Raw genomic sequence first — 20,856 nt, forward strand, 5'->3', positions numbered from 1 at the left:
AATCGCAGTGAACCAATTTTTGAAGCGTACCTAAATATTTCGTTCATACGATCGATTCGCTTCGCTCGTTTAATAATATCACATCTAGTCACAAAAACTACCATTTTTCGCAACTATAAATTACTAGTATACAACTCGATGATAAATACTTTTTTAGGCACACGATGTGTATTGGGGGCCATTCACAAATTACGCACGTACCTAAGGGGGGTGGGGTTTCAGAAATTAGACCTTTTTATATGAAAAATGCGTGCGAAACGGGGTGGGAGGGTGTCAAAAATTAACCGTCCACCGCGTGCGTAATTTGTGGATGTCCCCTTGGCACACTCGACCTACGGCCTCGAGTGACAATCTACACATCTAGTACCTAAAAAAGCATTTATCACTCGGTTGTATAAATAACTATTACATAACAAGGGATAACAAGTTGAAAAGTAGAGTTTTCTTGGAAATTTTGTTGATCCGAGGCGAGGCCGAGGTCAATAAAACACACGAAAACTAGACTTTTCACTTTTATACCGAGTTATGTAATATATATTACACACTTGTCATGAAGAATTCGAGGCTTGCCGAGACTGATAGTGACAAGTGTGAACTCTATTTTATCACATAAGCGAAAACGAGACAACAACATAGAACTGAAATGTAATTTTTGAAACCTAAACCAATTTTCTTGTTTTCTCTGGGTGTGTAATAAGCCACTTTCGACCCTAGCACAGCTCTGCTACTTTCATCAGCCTTCGAATTTTTTCTATGTTCGTGCTAGTAGCAGTGCTGTGACCCTAGGGAAAACAAAATTATGAAAATTGATAAATAATTACTTGCGCTTGACCGGCGCTAATTACATGAATGGCAACTTTTGTGGTGGACCTTTGTTCGTATAAGATATTACTTTGGTATAAAAAAAACGAAGTGACTATTCGCCCGCGCGGGCGAATAGCATATTATAGACTAATCGCCCGCGCGGGCGAATAGCATATTATAGACTAATCGCCCGCGCGGGCGAATAGCATATTATAGACTAATCACCCGCGCGGGCGAATAGCATTTTATAGACGGCCGTTGCTAATCGCCCGCGCGGGCGAATAGCATCTTATGGACTATTCGCCCGCGCGGGTGAATAGCATTTTATAGACTAATCGCCCGCAAATTCCTTTTTTTATTTTAAAATAGGTATTTTACTAACGCATGCTTTAAGGCTTTCTTAGCTTAGACACGTGGAATAGAATTCGCAAAAAAAAGCCTAGAGAAAATTATCGGTGACAGTTGTTTTCGTAGTAAAAAAAACAACTTCTTTGTTTTCTTCCTTTTACAAAATATGATGCAAAGTGCTTACGATCTCTTTTACAAAATGTGACACATTACATGGAGCTTCACGGAAAAAAAAGCCGAAACCGATTACTTTTGTGAAAAACGTTTTTGTTTTGTGAGAAACGTTTTTCTTTTGTGTAAAACGATTATCGTTTACCTCAAAGAAATATCTTTTGTAGCAAAGGTAAATCTGTTCTCACAAAAATTTTCTCTTTTGGACTAGTTCTGTTGGCCATTTTCTTTTGTGATAACCGCGAATTAACGTTTTTCCCAAACGATTGCGTTTAAAAAAAATGTTGAAGGAATTTTTCTTGGGTTCAATACTTTCTTAAGCAAAAGTTGAATTCTCTTCTTCTTTTTCGCTTTATTTTTATGTGCGACTAATTGTGCAAACAATTTCGAGATATTTTACAGTGATCTGCATCTAAAATGACCGTCGTGCTATGATTTCATTGTTTCTCATATTTCTATCATATCTTCACACTTTCGTTATGGAGAAATGAGGGAAGTAAGAGAAACGATGAAATCAATAACACAACGGTTATTTTAGGTGTAGATCGCTGTAACTTTCGAGATGAGTTGAATTTCCAAGTTTCGAAAATTAATTTCGGATCGAATATCGAAAAGCTACCTGCTTTTTATTCTGAACTAAAGGCCGCATCCTAGTCAATCTTTACGAAAACAATTAGTTTCAGTTTGACGATTGTCACAAAAGATTAACGTTTGTAACAAAAGAAATACTTCTGTACCAATTGTTCGTATGACTAAACAGCAACATTAGTAAGATCGTGGACTGAAGATCATGAGGTCGGGGGCTCAAAACCATTACAAGGTAAAACATTTTTAAATGAAAAAAAAATCTTTGAAATAAACCAAATATTCCACTGCATACAAGACAGTCCGATAAATTGAAGAAAAAAAAATGTAGGAAGAAGTGCAGAAAAAATAATTATATTTTCTTTCGCTTCGTACATCGGTCGTTTCGTACAAAGGTAAATCGTTTTTCACAAAAGAATTTCTCTGTTATCCGTAAATTACCTTTGTGATAAACACAAGATTTCTCTACGTGTTATGCTCCTTTTACAAAATGCGACGCAAGGAGCTTATGCCTCCTTTTACATAATGTGACGCAAGGAGACTATGCTCCCTTTTACATAATGTGGCGCGCAAGGAGCTTATGCTCCCTTTTACATAATGTGACAGAAGGAGCTTATGCTCCCCTTTACATAATATGACACATGTTGCTTATGCCGTGGTTTACAAAATTACTCCCTTTTACATTAAGTAACTTACGAATAGAAGGATGTCTTTTAGAAATTGTAATACAATAAACTGAAAGTGTGAAGTAATGTAACAGGCGGAACCATTGGCCTAAAAGAAAGACTAAAGTTTTTGACTTTTAAAAGAGCCACAAAATTTGACAATACTATGCTAACCTTGGAGTTTAGAATCAAAAGTTTTTCAAACACCACTTTTTTCTTGATTCGTTCACATTTCATTCGTAACTCTTTCATCTGATCTGTATATTTCTACGCTATTTTCACACTTAATTAGCATCTTCACTAACTGTATATTATATGTTCATCGCGCAATAACTGTCATTTGCGGGCGAATAGTCTATAAGATGCTATTCGCCCGCGCGGGCGATTAATCTATAAAATGCTATTCGCACGCGCGGGCGATTAGTCTATAAAATGCTATTCGCCCGCGCGGGCGAATAGTCTATAAGATGCTATTCGCCCGCGCGGGCGATTAGTCTATAAAATGCTATTCACCCGCGCGGGCGAATAGTCTATAAAATGCTATTCGCCCGCGCGGGCGAATAGTCCATACGGCCTAAAAAAAACTCCAGTTTATGGCTGTATTCTGATAATCCCAACTTACGTTGATAGCTATATACATACTCTATTCACCCTTGACGGTTTATCCAATGAAAACGGTACAGTTTTTCGTTAGTATTATGATCTAGATCTGTGTAAATTTCCGGAACGTTTGTATAAATCACTATTGGGGATCAAATCACCAACTTACGCTAGACTTTGGACCCATACTACACAAAATTGATTAATATAGTACTAGGTCCCACCTTTTGGGCGGGTCAGGTCCCTTGACTGACAATTCTTTCAATATATTTTTGACCAATTTCATTGTTGAACTTCCGAAGCATCACTGATACAAATGCCTACATTTAATATATCGATTACTCTAAACATTACAACGAAATTTGACAGAAAAAGTTTTTCAAATAAACCTTCGAAGACCGAATGATCTTTGAGTTCTAATTTTTCTTATAAATTTGCAGCAAGATTTTCAATCAACCACAAATCGTAAATAAAATGCGACTCGTGTGAATTCCGGCCCTCGCTTCGCTCTGGCCGCAAACTTCCCACTCGTATGAGCTATCTATTATTCTGTTTGATTGCCATTTTGTCATATTTAATCAGAGTAGATGCGAAGTTTTACAAATGTGGAACGATGAGAGGACTCTTTCACTTTGGTAAAAAATTTAAAAAAAAACCGATAGATGTTCTTCTCTTACAGTTTTGTACAAAAAGGAAGTCCCCCGGTATTTTACAAAACCGTCACTCGTGAATAAAATGTGGATGGTAATAAACGACCAATAAATTAATTTTTTTTTTTTCGTTTCTTCACTTTTGTCGATTAAGAAAACGACAAAAGTGAGGAATCGACAAAACGTCTTTAAGTTACATTTCGTAGAAGGATGAATTTCCCTAGGAACGAACAAAACGTCTTCTCATTACATTTTGTAAAAGGATGAATTCCCTAGGAACGAACAGAACGCCTTCTGGTTACATTTTGTAAAAGGATGAATTCGCTAGGAACGACCCGCATTTGCTTTATATTTCCAAAATCGACAAAGAGTGAACGAAAGACAATTTTTTTTTTACTTTTTACTGATTTACTGAAGAGGTGCCAGCGACATGTACCACATTTCTATCGGTATTTTATTATTTTTATCGGTAAAATTGAATTTTTCTATTTGTCGAATATAATATCCCATAAAATTATTACGAGTCGTGAGAATTACGGCCCTCGCTTCGCTCTGGCCGCAAACTTCACACTCGTATGGGAGTTGTAACATATTTTGTTTGATTGTTGGAATAATGAATTTTAAAAAAATATTCAGAAATTTGTTGAGAATGACTTATATCTTATATTGCCTACAAAGAATGATGGTTACATTTAACGTTTTTCATAAAATTTCCTACACTTTTCAATCATAGTGTGCTCATGACATTTTTCTGCTGTAAGACCTTGAGTAAAAAAAACATCTTTCTTTGGTAGTAGACGCATTAAATTTGTTAGTCAACTATCAAATTTGATAGTCAACTATCAAGTTGTTAGTCAACTATCAAATTTGATAGTCAACTATCAAATTTGATAGTCAACTATCAAATTTGATAGTCAACTATCAAGTTGTTAGTCAACTATCAAATTTGATAGTCAACTATCAAGTTATTAGTCAACTATCAAGTTGTTAGTCAACTATCAAGTTGTTAGTCAACTATCAAATTTGATAGTCAACTATCAAGTTGTTAGTCAACTATCAAATTTGATAGTCAACTCTCAAGTTGTTAGTCAACTATCAAGTTGTTAGTCAACTATCAAGTTGTTAGTCAACTATCAAATTTTTAGCAGTTCACTAACAAGAAATGTTTACCGGTTAGAGGCTGGGCATGTAGTGCCGAAATTTTTCTTTCTACTTGTTTCATGCACATTATCGAAAACATACTTATACGATTTACACACACTACGCAACAAAATCAAATTTCATCAAAGTAATCTTTTTCGATTGAGGCTATAATCAACAGTGTAAAATCCTGTTTTTCTGGGATAGCTTCCAGATCCTTCGTCCCACATAGCCCATCTTCGAACTTAGCCTCGGTATTTTACTTCCACAAATTTAAAAAAAAGATTCATCCAAATTGGTTAAAAATTACTCAAGTTATCGTGCCCTCAACGATTTTTTGTTACCCACATTTAACGTTTTTCATACCATTTCATACATTTCAATCACAGTGAACCTTTTTGTTACCCACATATTTCGGTATTTTCTGGTGTAAGACCCTGACTTTCAGTCAAGGGAATAATGGGTAATGGCATGCATGCCGTTCTTTGTGAAGGCGTCAGGCCTGGGATAAGGTTCATTGATTCATAGTCAGAAGTCAGAAGATAATCTGAAGAACTAATTATTTTGTGGATGCTGTGCAATTGTAAACTCAAAGTTCAAACGAAAGTTTTAGATCCGATCGGATTGCATCAATTTGCTGCAATTATTTGCCTTTTGACAACAAAATTGCGAAGATATGAGTTACAGTGGTTCACTCAACTCTTTCCTATTGACGATTGACCGTATGGACAACAACATTCAGAAGATTCACGACCTTATTTAGACGATGGCAATAGTTGGTATGAATAAATGAAAACCAGCTGTTTCTGAAGTTCAACACCGCCGTCTGCATATGTTTTGAATAATCTTTTTTATATAAGCTAAAGGTTTAGTCTCTTGATGCCGTTGACCTATATTGAGAGCAATTGCAGTTAATTGTTGTTCTAACGTGAGTCCGCACGGTGAGTGTTTCAATGAAACGTGATTCGCTTTCGATGTGAAAAGAAAACATTTTTCTTTCGACCAGCATTCCAACACCGATACAATAATGCCTGTGAATTGGTCTCGCATCATCTGTGTCGTAGTCACGATAGCTATGCTATGGTACATTCATGTACAGGACATGCCGGTACGTGGCTTTTGGTGTGACGACCATTCCATACGCTACCCACATCTACCGATGATAGTGGACTACAGAATACTGCTGCTAGTCGGTATTGCACTTCCCATTCTAATTATCCGCTTGCTGCCTTCATCAGCTAGACCAGACAATGCTGATGACAGTGAAGTCGATAATGGAAATCATTTGGCACGCACTGGACCCGCTTCACCAGAATGGGATTACATTTTCGGATTCCTTCTGAAACTTGTGCTGACCACATACGTGAAAGTCGTCATAGCACGACCACGTCCAAACTTCTACGAGATCTGTCAACCGACAGTGATGTGTGAATCGTTCGAAAATCGGTTCATCAGCGAATTCAACTGTACGACGCGAGCACATCTTGCCCGAAACAGTGTACAGTCATTCTTTTCGGGCCACTCAGCGACAGGAACGTATGCCGGACTGTTTTCCGCAATTCATGTAGCTGCACACTGGCCGGTTGACTATAATTTGAAAGCACTAGCCTGCTCAGTATTAATCATGGCCGGACTGTTTCCCGGCTTCACACAATACTTAAATCATTGGCATCACTGGAGTGATGTTCTAGTCGGTCAATCGGTGGGTCTGTTGATGGCTGTAGCAGTCTATAAAATGCGATATTGGCTCAGTCGAACCAACGCCAGTAGCAACAGTAAGAACCATAAGTCGAAAGTTGTGTCACAATAAAGATTAGTAGAGAAAAGTTGGTAAAAAAAGAGATTTTATTTCGACAATTGGATGCTGTTACCCCCTCGTTCATAACTGAAACATTTTATCGACTGTTTCTTGTGCAACTCGAACCTGCACGGCATCATTCTTATTTCACTGGATTTGGACACTTTTCCTTTTGCAACTTGTTTGATAATCGGGCAAATTCTTGTATCAAAAGTAGGGTCTACTGCTTTGTCTACGTTAAAAGCCTCGCTGTTTCTTTGATTTCTCTCATTTCATATGCTAATTCAAATGGCAAATCAGTAAAACCAAGAGATTCGATACGAAAGTGGCATCTGTACGTGTGTCAAACAGTAGGTCTCGTTCGATAATTCTATGAGTCGTCGATCTACCTTTTTTTAGAAGAACAGCCCATGGAATAGGGAAAATTCCGCATACCGACACAACAATTGTGTGAGTGCGTAGGTTTGTCTTGCAAATGAAACGGTAGAAATACAAAGACAACAGCATTGTTTTGAAAATGAAAATCCAAATTTTCTTTGGAAAATGTTCAGGGAAATTTAAGTTTTTCAGAATCGCATAAGGACTGAAACGGTTACTTCCTATCATATGGTTTTATCTGACTCAATAGGCTCGTGATGGATATTTCTGCACGGTTAATATCGTCAGGAACGATAATATCGTTTTGTAGACGACACTGTCGTTCCAAAGACGATAATATCGTTTCTGACATGGTCAATGTAGAAATTAGCGAATCGACTTAATTCAAATTTAGTGCGCATTTCACTACGCTCAGAGAATGAACGTCATACGATAACCTTGATAGATGCAAAAAAAAATCATATGGACTGTGAACCTATGCGGCATAGAAGTGACACAACACTGATACCATTTCTCAGAACGTAAATATCAATTCTGTGACAATAAATAGCGATTTTTGTGCATTTAAGGAAACTACACGTATCGTAGGCTACTTGAAGTCATCCGCAATCAACTACAAAGTCCGTTAGTGTTGAGTGTGTCAATTAAAACAGGCAACTTGGTCTATCAGTGTCAAATTTTTGTGTTGCACACTTAAACCAAAAATAGGCGATTTTGAGTTATGACTAATCGTCTAATCAATGTGCGATGAGTAACGCTCCAAACAAATAATTTCCGTGAACACAACAGCGCTCTGGGTGATGCAATAAAAAGGACCCCAGCCAACATGTCGAACGTCTATCTATTTCCAATCGCGGTGTACTTACTCTTCCAAACCACATTCATTTGCACATACATAGCCGCTATTCTGCAGGGTCACGTCGTACCCACAGTACCGTACATCAGTGATGCAGCCACTTATTCGCCAGAAAGTTGTGTCTTCGGCCAGCTCATTAACATCGGATGCGTTTTGCTCGGCATTGTTGTCTACATTCGCTACAGACAAGTTCAACAGTTGATTTACCATCACATGGAACTGGCAACATCGTCATACAGACTGAATCAAGTGGCGTTGTGGATCGGCATTGGATCATGTTTCGGCTGTTCGATTGTAGCTAATTTCCAGGAGACCAACGTTCGCATCGTCCATTTCGTGGGTGCATTTACGTGCTTCGGCTTCGGAACGATTTACTTTTGGTTACAAGCCATCGTCTCGTACAACATATCACCATTCACCGGTTCGCTGCGACTCGCTCACATCCGAATCGGTTTGGCTTCGCTGTGCACCATTTTCTTCATCGTTGTGGCCGTTACAGGAATCATTTCGCACATTCTGTTCAACGGCGAAGATCCGAGAAAGTGGTATCCATCCGATGGTGGTTGGAAATATCACGTCGCTAGTTCCATATCAGAGTGGATTGTGTCGACGATATTCTGTTTGTATATTCTGTCGTTCAGCGACGAATTCAAATTGCTTACGTTTGATCATCCGCCGATTGTTATTGCTGGCTACGAGAATGTTCAAATTGTGGCCAGTGACACTGGTGACGATCCGCTGTGCTAGGTGATTAATAGAAAAAGAAAGAGATAAATGCGGGAGAACAAGAAGAAACTGGGACTATGGCACGACACGATAATTGTAAATTGATGTAAATTCTGGATGGAATCTCAAAAATTTTAGTTCAGAATTCACTTGCAAGTTCTTTACTTCCGACTCTGGCTAATCAAAATTTTGTACTTTTTTATATGAGAAAATCGAACACTAAACGATTTCCTTAGCCATTTTGATACGGCAAAGCGTTGCCTTTACTTAATGTTTTTCATTTTCAAAGTTTGAATCTAGTACATCGTAGAGCTTATTTTGTGGTGCATTTAATTTCCTTTGGGTTTGGTCATTGCCTTCAATAAAGTGCTGTTTCTCAATTGTTACGACCGATGTGATCCTAAATGTTGCTTTGTTTTGTGATAATTTACAATAATTGATTAGACTTTGTGAATTATAAAGAAAATTATTTTGTTAAATGCAATCGAATCGAAAACGCAAACTCCTTAATTATGTCGAAGAGTTCCTTTTCAACAAATTTTGTAAATCATTAAGACTGGAACGATATCAAAGTTATTTCAATAGCTTGAATTTCTATTGGCAAATAAAGTTTTTTTTTTTATTTATTTTGAATAAATTTAGATTTTTTTATTTGCATTTTTATTTGGCTGAGCCACATGAGACATCCTTGCTGACATAATGTTATTACCGAATGAGGTATCTGTCTAAATTTGATATTTTTGCTGCTAGCGATGCTAACCCAACTTTGCGGTTTTCTTTTCTACTACAAAACGAGTAAAGCCCTGATTTCAACTTACGAAAAAAGCACTCAGTTTTCAATCCGTTTACTCTTTCAGAGTCAATTCGCAAAAACTTCGAACAGTCGGGATTCAAACCGACGCCGATCCAAACGAGCTATAACTCAAACGAATCGTGGTTCCATTCCGAAAATTTCGTGGAACAACTTTTTTCTCTAACAATTTTGTTGGGCTGACATGGCTCTTAGAAAAATTTTCTCCGAAGTTGTCGCGAAAATTGTTTTTTATCAATAGATCATTGTCAATGTCGTTTGAGACGTCAAATAAGCTGTCATTTTCACAAAGCTAACCACAATATTAAAAAAATTTATATGAAGCTGTCATTGTTTGAGGTTAGCTTTGTGAAATTGACACTATTTTAGAGAGAAGTACCGCTATTTGACACTGATCTTATAGCTCCAACATGCGTGATGTGAATAATGTCAAATTGTGTACGTATATGAAGGTCAGTGAGGCGATTATGGGCGAAATGCCTATGTCCAACCCACCCAGCCGCCACAACAAGTGAAAAACCTCGAAAAAATTGAAATTTGTGAAGTGCTCTGTGCGGCTGGGGAAGCAAGTAGCAGGAAGCTCTAACCTGGAGTTTTGTAGCGCACTCTACGCCCTATCCATTGACATTCCACACGACCATACCCACCGTCACAGATAGAAATGGAGTTGATTTTTCACAACCCATCAAATTCTGGAAAATGTTCCCCAAATAACGTTTCTTCGTGCGACTTTATTCAAATTGTATTTTTTATAGTTTTTTTTAGATATTAACTGACGATATTAAACATTGCAACAGAATTTTATGAGAATTTATTTTCTTCAGCAAGACAGAGTCCAACAGAAAAAACCGAAGATAGACCAATAATAAGGTACGTGGGACCGGAGGATATGCCCGACATAACTGTTGATGAAGTCAAGGCCGCAGTAGCCGAGATGAAAAACAAAAAGTCTCCTTAGTGGAGACTCCTTATTAAAGGCAATCACGGCTTTGTTTAATCAATGTCTCCAATGGGAAGAAGTACCAGAAGCCTGGGAATATGTGGTAATTACATGGATGCATAAAAAAGGAGACATAACAAAGCTGGAAAATTACCGACCCATAAGCCTATTGTCAACACTCTTCTTCAAGTTGTTTATGAAAATCATTACGAAGAGGAACACTAACAAGTTCGACTTCTACCAACCTGTTGAACAAGCTGCTTTCAGATCTGGTTTCAGCACAAACGACCATTTGCAGGTGATGAGAACGCTTATTGAGAAGTGTCGTGAATACAACATCGTCATAGTCTTGCTATTCATAGACTTCGAAAAAGCTTTCGATTCAGTGGAAACATGGTCGATATTGGACGCATTAGACGAATGAATTCGATATGTGTCAACGCACTTCAAGCAAAAGTGCTGGAGTATGCTTGGAATAACACTCAGAGACAGAATGACGAATCAATGGATTCGACAACAGACCAGGATCGTTGATGTCATGGAAAGAATAGCATCTCTGAAATGGAGCTGGGCGGGACATATTGCAAGAAGGACAGACGAACGTTGGACCAAAAAGATCATGAACTGGCGACCATATAAAAGACGAGCTATAGGTAGACCACCAGAGAGATGGACAAACGGAATTAAGAATATTGCAGGTACAAACTGGCAGCAAATGGCAATGGATCGTACGAAATGGAAAGAAGTTGGAGAGGCCTACATCCAGCATTGGATAGAAACAGGCTGAAGAAGAAGAAGAAATCGTTCTAAGTTTCGAATCATTGATTGAAGAATCCCGTGCAGATTCAAGCCGTTTCGTTCTTAACCAGAACGTTTTTGTAAAGTGGATCACAATGGTTGCCCAATACTCATGAATTAACACATTAGAAACCCGCCACCAACTAACATTCAATCATTCAATCATCATTGTAATCGACCAATGGTACAAAACCGTATTTTACCTGGAAAACATACTAATTCCAGGGATGTTAAAAAACTGTTTTTCACTTGCCACCCGAAGGTTGCAAGAACACTTATGGCCAAAAGAAAAAATATATTCTTAGACACGGGTAGCAAGTAAAAGACGAAATATTCAAATTGAGGCACCGGCACTTAGCTAAAATTGGAGCCTACATTTGCATTTTTGTTAATATCTCTTCATCAGAATCCTTTTTGAAAAATGTACGACCGCAATTCCGACCACGAATCTGTTAGCTTTAAATAAAAATTAGTTTTGGTTGTAGTCGTTTGATCAACTCTGAGAAAAGTGAGCAGTTTAATGAAATTTTTCTTCCTGTAGTACCAAAACCGTCACATTCACTCACCAAATTTAGTACCGAAAGAGCAACATTCTCCCCTTCTATTTTCTCTCAATTTTCATTCCCGCTTATGTCATTCTCGATCCTATCTTTATTCTTTCCCAAATGTGTCAAGTTGTTGTATGTACGCGAATGTAATGTTTTTAGTGTTTTTTATGCCAAATACTGCGAAAGTTTGTATTTTCGGTCCTCAAATGGTGACCGAAAGTAAAAAAATTCAGGCCTTGGGCCGAAAGTAAATGTCACTGTCATCATTTTACTTTCGTCCCGTGGGCTTGCGTATTTGCGGGCCGAAAGTAAATGTCACTGTCATCATTTTACTTTCGGTCCTCATATGTCTCGAAAACACATGTTCACTTGATTGAAAGTACGCATTGAGTGTAGTGTTGTGTTGACGATAGCCAAATGTTTTGTGAGCAAGTGAATGTATGTTTACAGTAATTTCATTTGTTAAATTGTCTTTATTTTTATACCAGGGGGCTGCCGCCCCCTGGACCCCCGCGCTTTTCGGCATTTTGGTGTTTCTACAGCAAATTTTGTTGATAACACAACAGTTTAATGAAAATTATGTTTTGTTTCGGACCGAAAAAACAAATCTTCCGCAGTATTTGGCATAAAAAATAGTATGCATCACTCGGGGCAAAAGTAAAAAAATTCAAATCGTGTGATTGCCGCCCTTGCCTGCGGCGCGGGCTGCAAACTTCACACGTTTGAATTTTTTTTACTTTCGCCCCTTGTTATGCAAAATACTATTGTGACAATGCATTCATAAGGATTGCTTTCAGCATTCATACGGACTGCTTTCGGCATTCATTCGGATGTCTTTCGGCATTCCTACAGATTGCTTATTTTTCGACATTTGTGAGAATATACATGCACACGGAACGGACTTCTTTAGGCATTCATACGGATTACTTTCGGCATTAATATGGAATGCTTTTGCACTGGTATGTTGTTCAGTTTTGTTGTTATGTTTTGTTCGGAATGTGACTTTGGTACTCCAGGAAGAAAAATAGTATACAAACCACGGATCAAAAAGGTGTGTATTAGACCACCTGGGTCTAAAACACACCTTTTTGATCCTTGGTATGTAACATACTATTCATAAACTGCTCATTGTTCTCAGAGCTGGTCAAATTGCTACAACCAAATCTATTTTCTGTTGAAAGCTAACACATTCGTGGTCGTACATTTTTGAAAAAGGATTCTGATTGAAAGATATCATCAAAAGTAAACTAAGTCCAGTATTTAAAAATCGCCCTAATGTATGCTTTTCAGCAAAGCACCGATGCCTCTTAAGCGAACAAGAACGATATAATCGTTCAAAAAACTCCAGCTATTTGGCCAATAATTTCAAACAATGATGCCCCATCAAAAATGGCTACCATTGAGAATGCATTGCATACACATGGACAATTCAATTTTCTATTTACTTTTGATTCAAAAAAGCGCGATTGAAAAAATGTCTTGGAAAAAAATGTGTCTTCTTTGAGGTTATCATCAAGGCTGTAAACTTTAGGGAGGTATCACTGATACAGATACGAGCTGACACACACATACATACATACATTTTCGTAGAAGATGGATTCTCAAATTTGACAATTTCATAGTAGGTGAATTCTGTTTTGTGTGTCCCCGCGTATGTAATAAAATGGCGGTCTGCGTGACCTCCCCAACAGTCTATAGCCTTGGTTATCATATCCATAATAATTCCACAGGTACGTCTGCTATTTTACTCAACAAAGCAAAACAAATTTTGACTGCAAACAACAATGTCTATTTAGCTCCCTAGACGCACACTGCGTTGCGTACTAGTACATTACTTATCAATAGGACAAATCGGCTACGCCTCAATCGACAAATCCCACACAAGAAGTACCATTGTTAAGTAAGGTATTTTATTCAAGAACTTGAGGTAAAGTTTTGGATCTGTGCAGTAAAGTTAACTTTAACTCACGTTTTTGAATAAAATCAACGCACTTCCATCATGAGTGGTACTCTAAATAGAGTACAGTGCATCAAACAGATTTTTGTAAAAAAATGTAAAAAAACGAGCCATCAGAACAGTCGGAGCGTTTGCTGCGACTGAGCCCCGTACAAACCCGTATATCTATTGCGTACGTGACCCTAGTGCGTCTGTCACCCTACTTTGACCGTAAGCCTATGCGCCGGTTAAAGTAGTTAAAGTTGGAGAGGCCTACATCCAGCAGTGGATAGAAACAGGCTGAAAAAGAAGAAGAAGAAGAAGAATGTAAAATACACATAGGGCCCTAATAGTGGCCTTAGTCCAAGGACCCAAATTTAATTTTTTTTCAACAACTTTCTATTCGGCGTTCGATTACCTTCCAAATGACACAAAAATTACGAAAAACGAATGAAATTTACTCGAGTTCTATGTAAAATACACATAGGGCCCTAGTAGTGGCCTTAGTCCAAGGACCCAAATTTATTTATTTTTTCAACAACTTTCTATTCGGCGTTCGATTACCTTCCAAATGACACAAAAATTACGAAAAACGAATGAAATTTACTCGAGTTGTATGTAAAATACACATAGGGCCCTAGTAACGGCCTTAGTCCGAGGACCCAAATTTAATTTTTTTTCAACAACATTCTATTCGGCCTTTGATTACCTTCCAAATGAAACAAAAATTACGAAAAACGGATGAAATTTGATCGAGTTATATGTAAAATACACATAGGGCCCTAGTAGCGGCCTTAGTCCATGGACCCAAATTTAATTTTTTTTTTCAACAACATTCTATTCGGTGTTCGATTATCTTTCAAATGAAACAAAAATTACGAAAAACATATGAAATTTACTCGAGTTATATGTAAAATACACATAGGGCCCTAGTAGCTTTTCACTTCTAAGGCCCTAACTCACGGTCCACTCACCCGATTTTTAAAAAACTTTTTTTTTCTGGATTGGTATTGACAATACCTATCATTTGCCGTGTCATTTACATTTCCATCGTTTATTTTGCCATAAATATCACCAAAAGACCTTAAATCACTTAGGTGGCCCTAACTCACGAAGGGCCGACCCGAATATGCCCATCTTCGAACTTAGCCTCACTATTTTGACTATCTTTCAGGGAAAAAAAAAATTTTGAAATCGGATTTGATTTACTCAAGATATCGACGTGACGGACAGACGGACAGACGGCCCAAATTTTTATTGCGGATTCGTCATCTATGAACATAGGCAAACACTTTGCCCTTACCGTCTGCTTCGAATTCCATCAATTACACACGGCATCGTAATCCTATAAGCCCCTTCGTACTTCGTACGGGGCTAAAAAACTGTAAAAAAATCTGGAAGAATTTTTCATACAAAATAGTACTCTTTTTTACAGCTGTCACTCGAAGAACTTTGGCTTGAAGTGCGTTGACAAAATATATAACAAAAACAGTGTATAGAGCGCGCAATAATTATTATGTCTCTGTAATAACAGTCGTTTCTGTCGCTACAGGCGCTGTATACACCATGATTTTGTTTGACAAGCAACACTAAGTTTGTTTGTTTATTTTGACTTTCATATGGGGTCAACATCTAAATCTGATAATCTAATAATGGAATTGTCTTTTATTAAAAAGGAAGAGCCCGTTGATTACGATCTGATAGATGATAGTGTAAGGGTGAGGTTTATCTATGTATCTTGAACGAAATGCTTAAAATTGAATTTTATTTGACAAAAGGATATTTATACCATTACCATTAAAGAGGAACCAACATCTGACTGGAGCAGTGGCTACGATGCTATTACACTGAAATCAGAGGATTGTGCTAAAAATGAAACATTGTCCGAAGTGGAAAACTTCGATGTCAGTTGCCATCAGTCTAAAGTAAAAAAATTTGAATTATTTGATTCAATTGTCTGACAACTCTGGACAAAAAACTAATTTTCAGGAATGGACTGGTGCGGGAAATGTCTCAACGACAGCAACGTTGAAATCAAAAGTCCATCAACAATTTTGGTGTTACGAATGTCATACTGTGTTTGAACGGAAATCGTACTTAACGAAGCATCTGAAAATCCACGGCTGCGGCTCGGACAAAGGAGTATGCAGCGTGTGCAAAAAGTCCTTTCCAAAGTCTATCATCAGGTTTCATGAGCTTTTTTTTCACCAAGGACCTCCATACCGCTGTTCAATTTGTGACAAAGAGTTCAAAGCCTGGACCGGTTTTGTGAGTTGTTTTCTTTCGTCAATCTTTTGTATTCCTTGAAATTAAAATTTTTTAATTTCATTTTAAAATACAGCGACAACATAGAAAGTTACATCGCGATAAGTTATTTGAGTGCGATGTTTGTCATAAGCATTTCATGACGAAAGGAAATTTGGAAAGCCACATTCAGGTAAGTCGTCTGACAGTGACATACTCTCTTCACTACTGGCTTACACTGGTATAGTCGACTAATTCATATTTCTGCACTGTTCATTTTTCAGACCCATATCGAGCGAGAGAAAACATTTCAGTGCAAACTTTGTGGACACCGTTTCTTCCGGAAAAATACGCTACTTCGTCACATACGGAATTTGCATACTTCACGAACAAAATCCGTATGCTCCGGATGTAATCAGGCCTATTTTCGTTTGAAAGAACACAAGTGTGACCAACCTTCGAAAAGAATTCACTGTGACAAGTGTGCAAAAGTATTTTTTGATCCATTCAAACTTGTGCTACACGCACAACAAAACTGCGCCGAACAGATAGTGTACGAGTGTGCATTATGTACTCGAAAAGTACCAAATAAACAATACATTCGGCGGCATTTCGCCAAATACCATCTAGTGAAAGGACAGAGTTTCAAAAAACCAAACGATTCCAATGCATTTGAATGTGACTGTTGCAGGTAAAAATGAGGTGATCTATTTGTTGGAAGTGGAATTTTGACTTTACATTTTTTACAGAAAAGTGTTCCAATATAAAAGTTCATGTATCCGGCACGAGAAAAACTGTAAATTGCGCACCGATTGGTCGAAAAAATAGCGAATACTTCGTGTGCGACATTTTGTGGACGCATTTTTAAGCCAAAAATTCGGCATTATCGAACATATGAGAATGGTGCATTCGACGCATTCTCTGTTGGGTGGAAAATGGAAACGAAATCTATGAAAATTATGTGGTCAGGCATTGAATTCCGCCTATATGGTGACTAAACCGATAAATGTAATTTCCAATGTCGACAAATGTAGCTCAATTCATGCCAACCGTTATTCGTTTATTAGACAACGTGCATAGAACATAAAACAGTTATTATCACACCCTCAGACATAGTGAACAATGTAACAATTGTGACACAATGTTTCAGTGGAAAGATTCTATGCCGTAGTTTGTTCGAAGTTTTTTTGTAAATATTTAGCTCAATAAGTTTCAGAATTTAATTGGCAAAGTCTGTCGTAAACATTCGTTTACATTTTAAATAAATCGAAAAAACTATTCTTACTGTCTTCAATAAATGTAAAATTTTTCGGTTTTCTTCATTAAAAAAAAAATATTGAAATGTGTCACAAGCCTCAATGACCAGGACTATCAAATCTGTTACTTAGTTTGTACATTATATTTCCAATAGGTTACTACAATAGTTATTTGTGTATCTGTTTTGGACGATTGTTTTTAGGCAATTTTGCTTGTTGTAGCCCGAACGAAGTGAGGGCTACATGCGAAAGTGCCTAAAATCAATCGTCCAAAACAGATACTCAAAAAATTTTTCATGTAAGGGGTCGAAAACCTGAGAAAAATATCGAAACTCCCTCATTTTCGGCCCCGACACATGAAAAATCTTTTACTTCATCATTCCTTCTCTTGTGGCTTTGCGTACAAGCGCACTACCAAGCAACTTCTAAAAGACCGATTTTACCAGCACAAGTATAACATTTCCATTAGTAACCAGAGAAATGATAAGTTGGTACGCCTGTGGCAAGATAGAAGGAGCATGTCGAAAAATTGGCACCTCTCTTAAGAGAATTCGTATGTAATTCTCTCCCATACCGTACACAATTTTTAACCTCAGATTCCTTCCACACGACTATCATTTCTCTGAACACAGACCGGCCATACACCAATGTGGAAGTTGTACATCGTGAAAGTCAACGACATTATCGAGTTATGAAGCGTTTACAGCGTGATAATAATGATTTCGTTCAAGTTTTTAGGTCTCTCTTTTTCTTTTTTTACATTCATTCTGATTTGTCAATTACGTACAGTAATAGTAAGTTAAGGATGGGTGGGACAATTCCGTGCTCCTAAGCCTCCGTTGGGCTTGTTGTGCGTAATAGTATGTATGTATTAAGATACCGGGGAATATTGCCAGTGTTATACACTCGTGTATATTACACAAAACACGAGTGCAAAGAGTGTCTGCGTATTACGCGTGCAATATTCTCTGATTTAGTTTTATTGTATTGACAGAAACGCGACCAACTGATCGACATAATAATGAAGGCTTATGGACTTTAGGTAAATAATAATGACGTCACGCATAGCGCAAACCATGGCAGAATTAAGTTCGGTACAATAATCCGAAAAACAGTGTTTAAATATCGATATATCACCGAAATGCAATAAAAAAATTAGTTTTGTTGACGATCGAGGTGATTCCTCGATAATTTATTTTTAAACTTTGTCGCTTTCGAGGTGATTTAATAATTTGTTATCATAAAGTCAGAAATTTGTCAACTGACGATGGTCTCAATTTGAGACCGAAATATATTTGGAAAATTAAAATTTTTTGGTCTGAGCTATTTTTGACTTTTGGCTGATAGCTTTAACAATTATTGGTTGGGTCAATAATTGCAGTCTTAGTTCTCTTACCATGGTGTTTTTGAGATCACACAATTAGAGTCAGAAGAAAAAGCGATGCAAGAATGGTCTATTTGCTACATCATTAATTGTGCATCTCTTTTATTTTCACTGGCCGTTTAGCAAATTTAATTTAGTTTTCTGAAGAAACAGAGAGAGAGCTATGAGTTAAAGGTTCTGCGATGTTTTACGCCCTAGAAATTTGATTCTACTAAAAAGCGCTGGAAAGATGGCATATTTCTTACCTACCTATTGAATACATGAAACTCGTGTGAATTACGGTCCTCGCTTCGCTCTGGTGGTTCCGTGTTCCATGGTGGTACACACTCGTTCAAGTATTCTCTTTTATAAGGAAGGGAAAAATTCTTTTACGAATACAATTTTGCGAGTTGTAGCCCACACGCTGGTAGAAAAACCTTTTTTCTTCAGGCGAGCCAAAAAACTAAGAAAACTTCCCGCTTGTTAATAAAGACAAGATTTCCTGATTTAAAGGGTTTAAAATAAAAACATTGCTTTGGTCGAAATATATCAATATTGTGAAATCTTCATAAAAAAAAAAAAAATGTCGGGACAGAAGACAGAGATATACAGCCCGACTGACGATCTAGTTCTTCAGCATGCTAGTGTCATGCATCTCCCTCAGCAATTAATACTATTAACAATAGTGAATAGTAACGGTTGTGGTATCACCTCACACATATCAGACACATCTATCATTAGACGCGCTGAGTTTCAGTCTGTATGCGGTAAACGTTTTCTAAGAGAACAGGTAGCATTAGGAGGTAGTATGAGATGCGCGACAGGCGAAATTTTTGTGTAGGAAAATTGTCAAAATTTCAATTTATCTATTAGGGGGTCGTTCTGAAAAGTCATAAATTGCAGTTCTTACAATGTTTCGGAACAGGGGAACACGGAACACCATGTATATGCCTTGCTTTGGTGAACGTGATACAAACAAAAGTCTCAAATTAAACTTCGCGTATATTCCGCAGAACAGCCTCTGTTCGAAGCCTATTGTTCATAACCCTTGTTCAGTAACTTAATCGAGGTTATTTCACACAAAAAACAAGTGTAACAGTCCAACAATCGGACATTCATATTTATGAAAAATTTGTAGAAGCGTTAGTAGGTTCTCGTCGTCGCTACTTACAACAACAAGAAACAGAAATTTCTTGTCTTGATATAGTTGCAGGTCTCTGGGACCTTGATTGTAGTTGTATTTACTGAAAGCTTCAAAAAAGCACAGGATATTATGAACGAACTTGAAGCAAATTTCAAATTTGAAGACCAAAGCTGAAGTAAAAGTTGTCTTTTATAAAATATTTTTGTCACATCCCCAATCAACACTCAAGTTGTAAGAATTTCAGCTGAATTTCAACGTTTGTCTTTAAAATGATTTCAATGATTACGATTTTGTATGTGATAAGGGTCGGTGGGGTTGTGAAAAATACTTATCTGCGTTATCTAAGATACCGGGAAAATTCAAAGCCCTAAAAACCGGAAGTCTGCAAAGGATTCTGACTTGTCGATCTGCTGGAAAGTTGATGATTCACCGGGAAATTTTGTCAAATTTTACCGGCTACCAGGAAGTACAGCGAATTTGGATAACGGGAAAAATATTCTTTGCGTTCATGTTCGTAATGCTGAAATGTGGGTTGACTTCTCGTTTATAGATACAAAAACAAAGATTCGGCTTCGTCTAATTACTTCCCGATTTTGTGAATAAAAGTGACCCTAATTACTTCCCGCTTGTTTTACATTGGCTCAAAAAATTTCCCTTAGCTCGCCAAAAAGGTAGGTTTTTCCACCAGCGAGCCCACAACAGATGCGTATACAACTTTTCATACAAGGAGCCAACGCACTTAAACCATGAGTGGTACTTTAAGTAAGCCAATTTTTTGTGGTTTATTTGTTTAAGAAATAGAAATAGAAATGTGTGTAATTTAGTTGTCCAGCATCTAATGCAATCGAGTATTGGCAGAATTTGTTTTCACCCTCCTTATCGTACACGATCACATTAGGAAATTTAATTATCTCGGGTGACTTATGAAGTTACAGATAACAGATAAAATAAAACTTGGAACAAAACCGGACCATTTAACTTAAATACGATGGCCAGCCAACTTCTGGAATTCATAAAAAAAGGGAGCGACCATTTTCTTCATAAATGAGTCAATCAACTCGACCAACGAGAAATGTCGTTATAAAATTGAATAAA

At 37.4% G+C, this 20,856-nt stretch overlaps 3 protein-coding genes across 4 annotated transcripts; all 3 read left to right on the plus strand.

Annotated features, from left to right (window-relative positions):
• Positions 1-5,733: 5,733 nt before the first annotated feature.
• On the plus strand, positions 5,734-6,794 carry LOC119082072 (phospholipid phosphatase 2-like). The gene is made up of 2 exons (XM_037191412.1): positions 5,734-5,904; positions 5,970-6,794. Exon 2 carries the CDS (start codon positions 5,991-5,993, stop codon positions 6,771-6,773), a length of 783 nt encoding a protein of 260 aa, XP_037047307.1. The 5' UTR covers positions 5,734-5,904; positions 5,970-5,990; the 3' UTR covers positions 6,774-6,794.
• An 816-nt stretch (positions 6,795-7,610) lies between these two features.
• LOC119082073 (DNA damage-regulated autophagy modulator protein 1) lies at positions 7,611-9,358 on the plus strand. Its single transcript, XM_037191413.1, has one exon. The coding sequence runs from the start codon at positions 7,966-7,968 to the stop codon at positions 8,740-8,742; it is 777 nt and encodes a 258-aa protein (XP_037047308.1). The 5' UTR covers positions 7,611-7,965; the 3' UTR covers positions 8,743-9,358.
• Positions 9,359-15,366: 6,008 nt separating this feature from the next.
• On the plus strand, positions 15,367-17,219 carry LOC119082076 (zinc finger protein 84-like). Of its 2 annotated transcripts, none has more exons than XM_037191415.1 (6): positions 15,367-15,472; positions 15,533-15,679; positions 15,744-16,022; positions 16,096-16,191; positions 16,283-16,689; positions 16,748-17,218. In XM_037191415.1, exons 1-6 carry the CDS (start codon positions 15,374-15,376, stop codon positions 16,824-16,826), a joined length of 1,107 nt encoding a protein of 368 aa, XP_037047310.1. In that variant the 5' UTR covers positions 15,367-15,373; the 3' UTR covers positions 16,827-17,218. The 2 variants fall into 2 exon arrangements, with proteins under 2 accessions (XP_037047310.1, XP_037047311.1); XM_037191416.1 differs by having other exon boundaries at positions 15,368-15,466; positions 16,748-17,219.
• The last annotated feature ends 3,637 nt before the right edge of the window (positions 17,220-20,856 follow it).

Source organism: Bradysia coprophila, unplaced genomic scaffold (assembly GCF_014529535.1).
Source record: "Bradysia coprophila strain Holo2 unplaced genomic scaffold, BU_Bcop_v1 contig_373, whole genome shotgun sequence".
Taxonomy (NCBI): Eukaryota; Metazoa; Arthropoda; class Insecta; order Diptera; family Sciaridae; genus Bradysia; species Bradysia coprophila.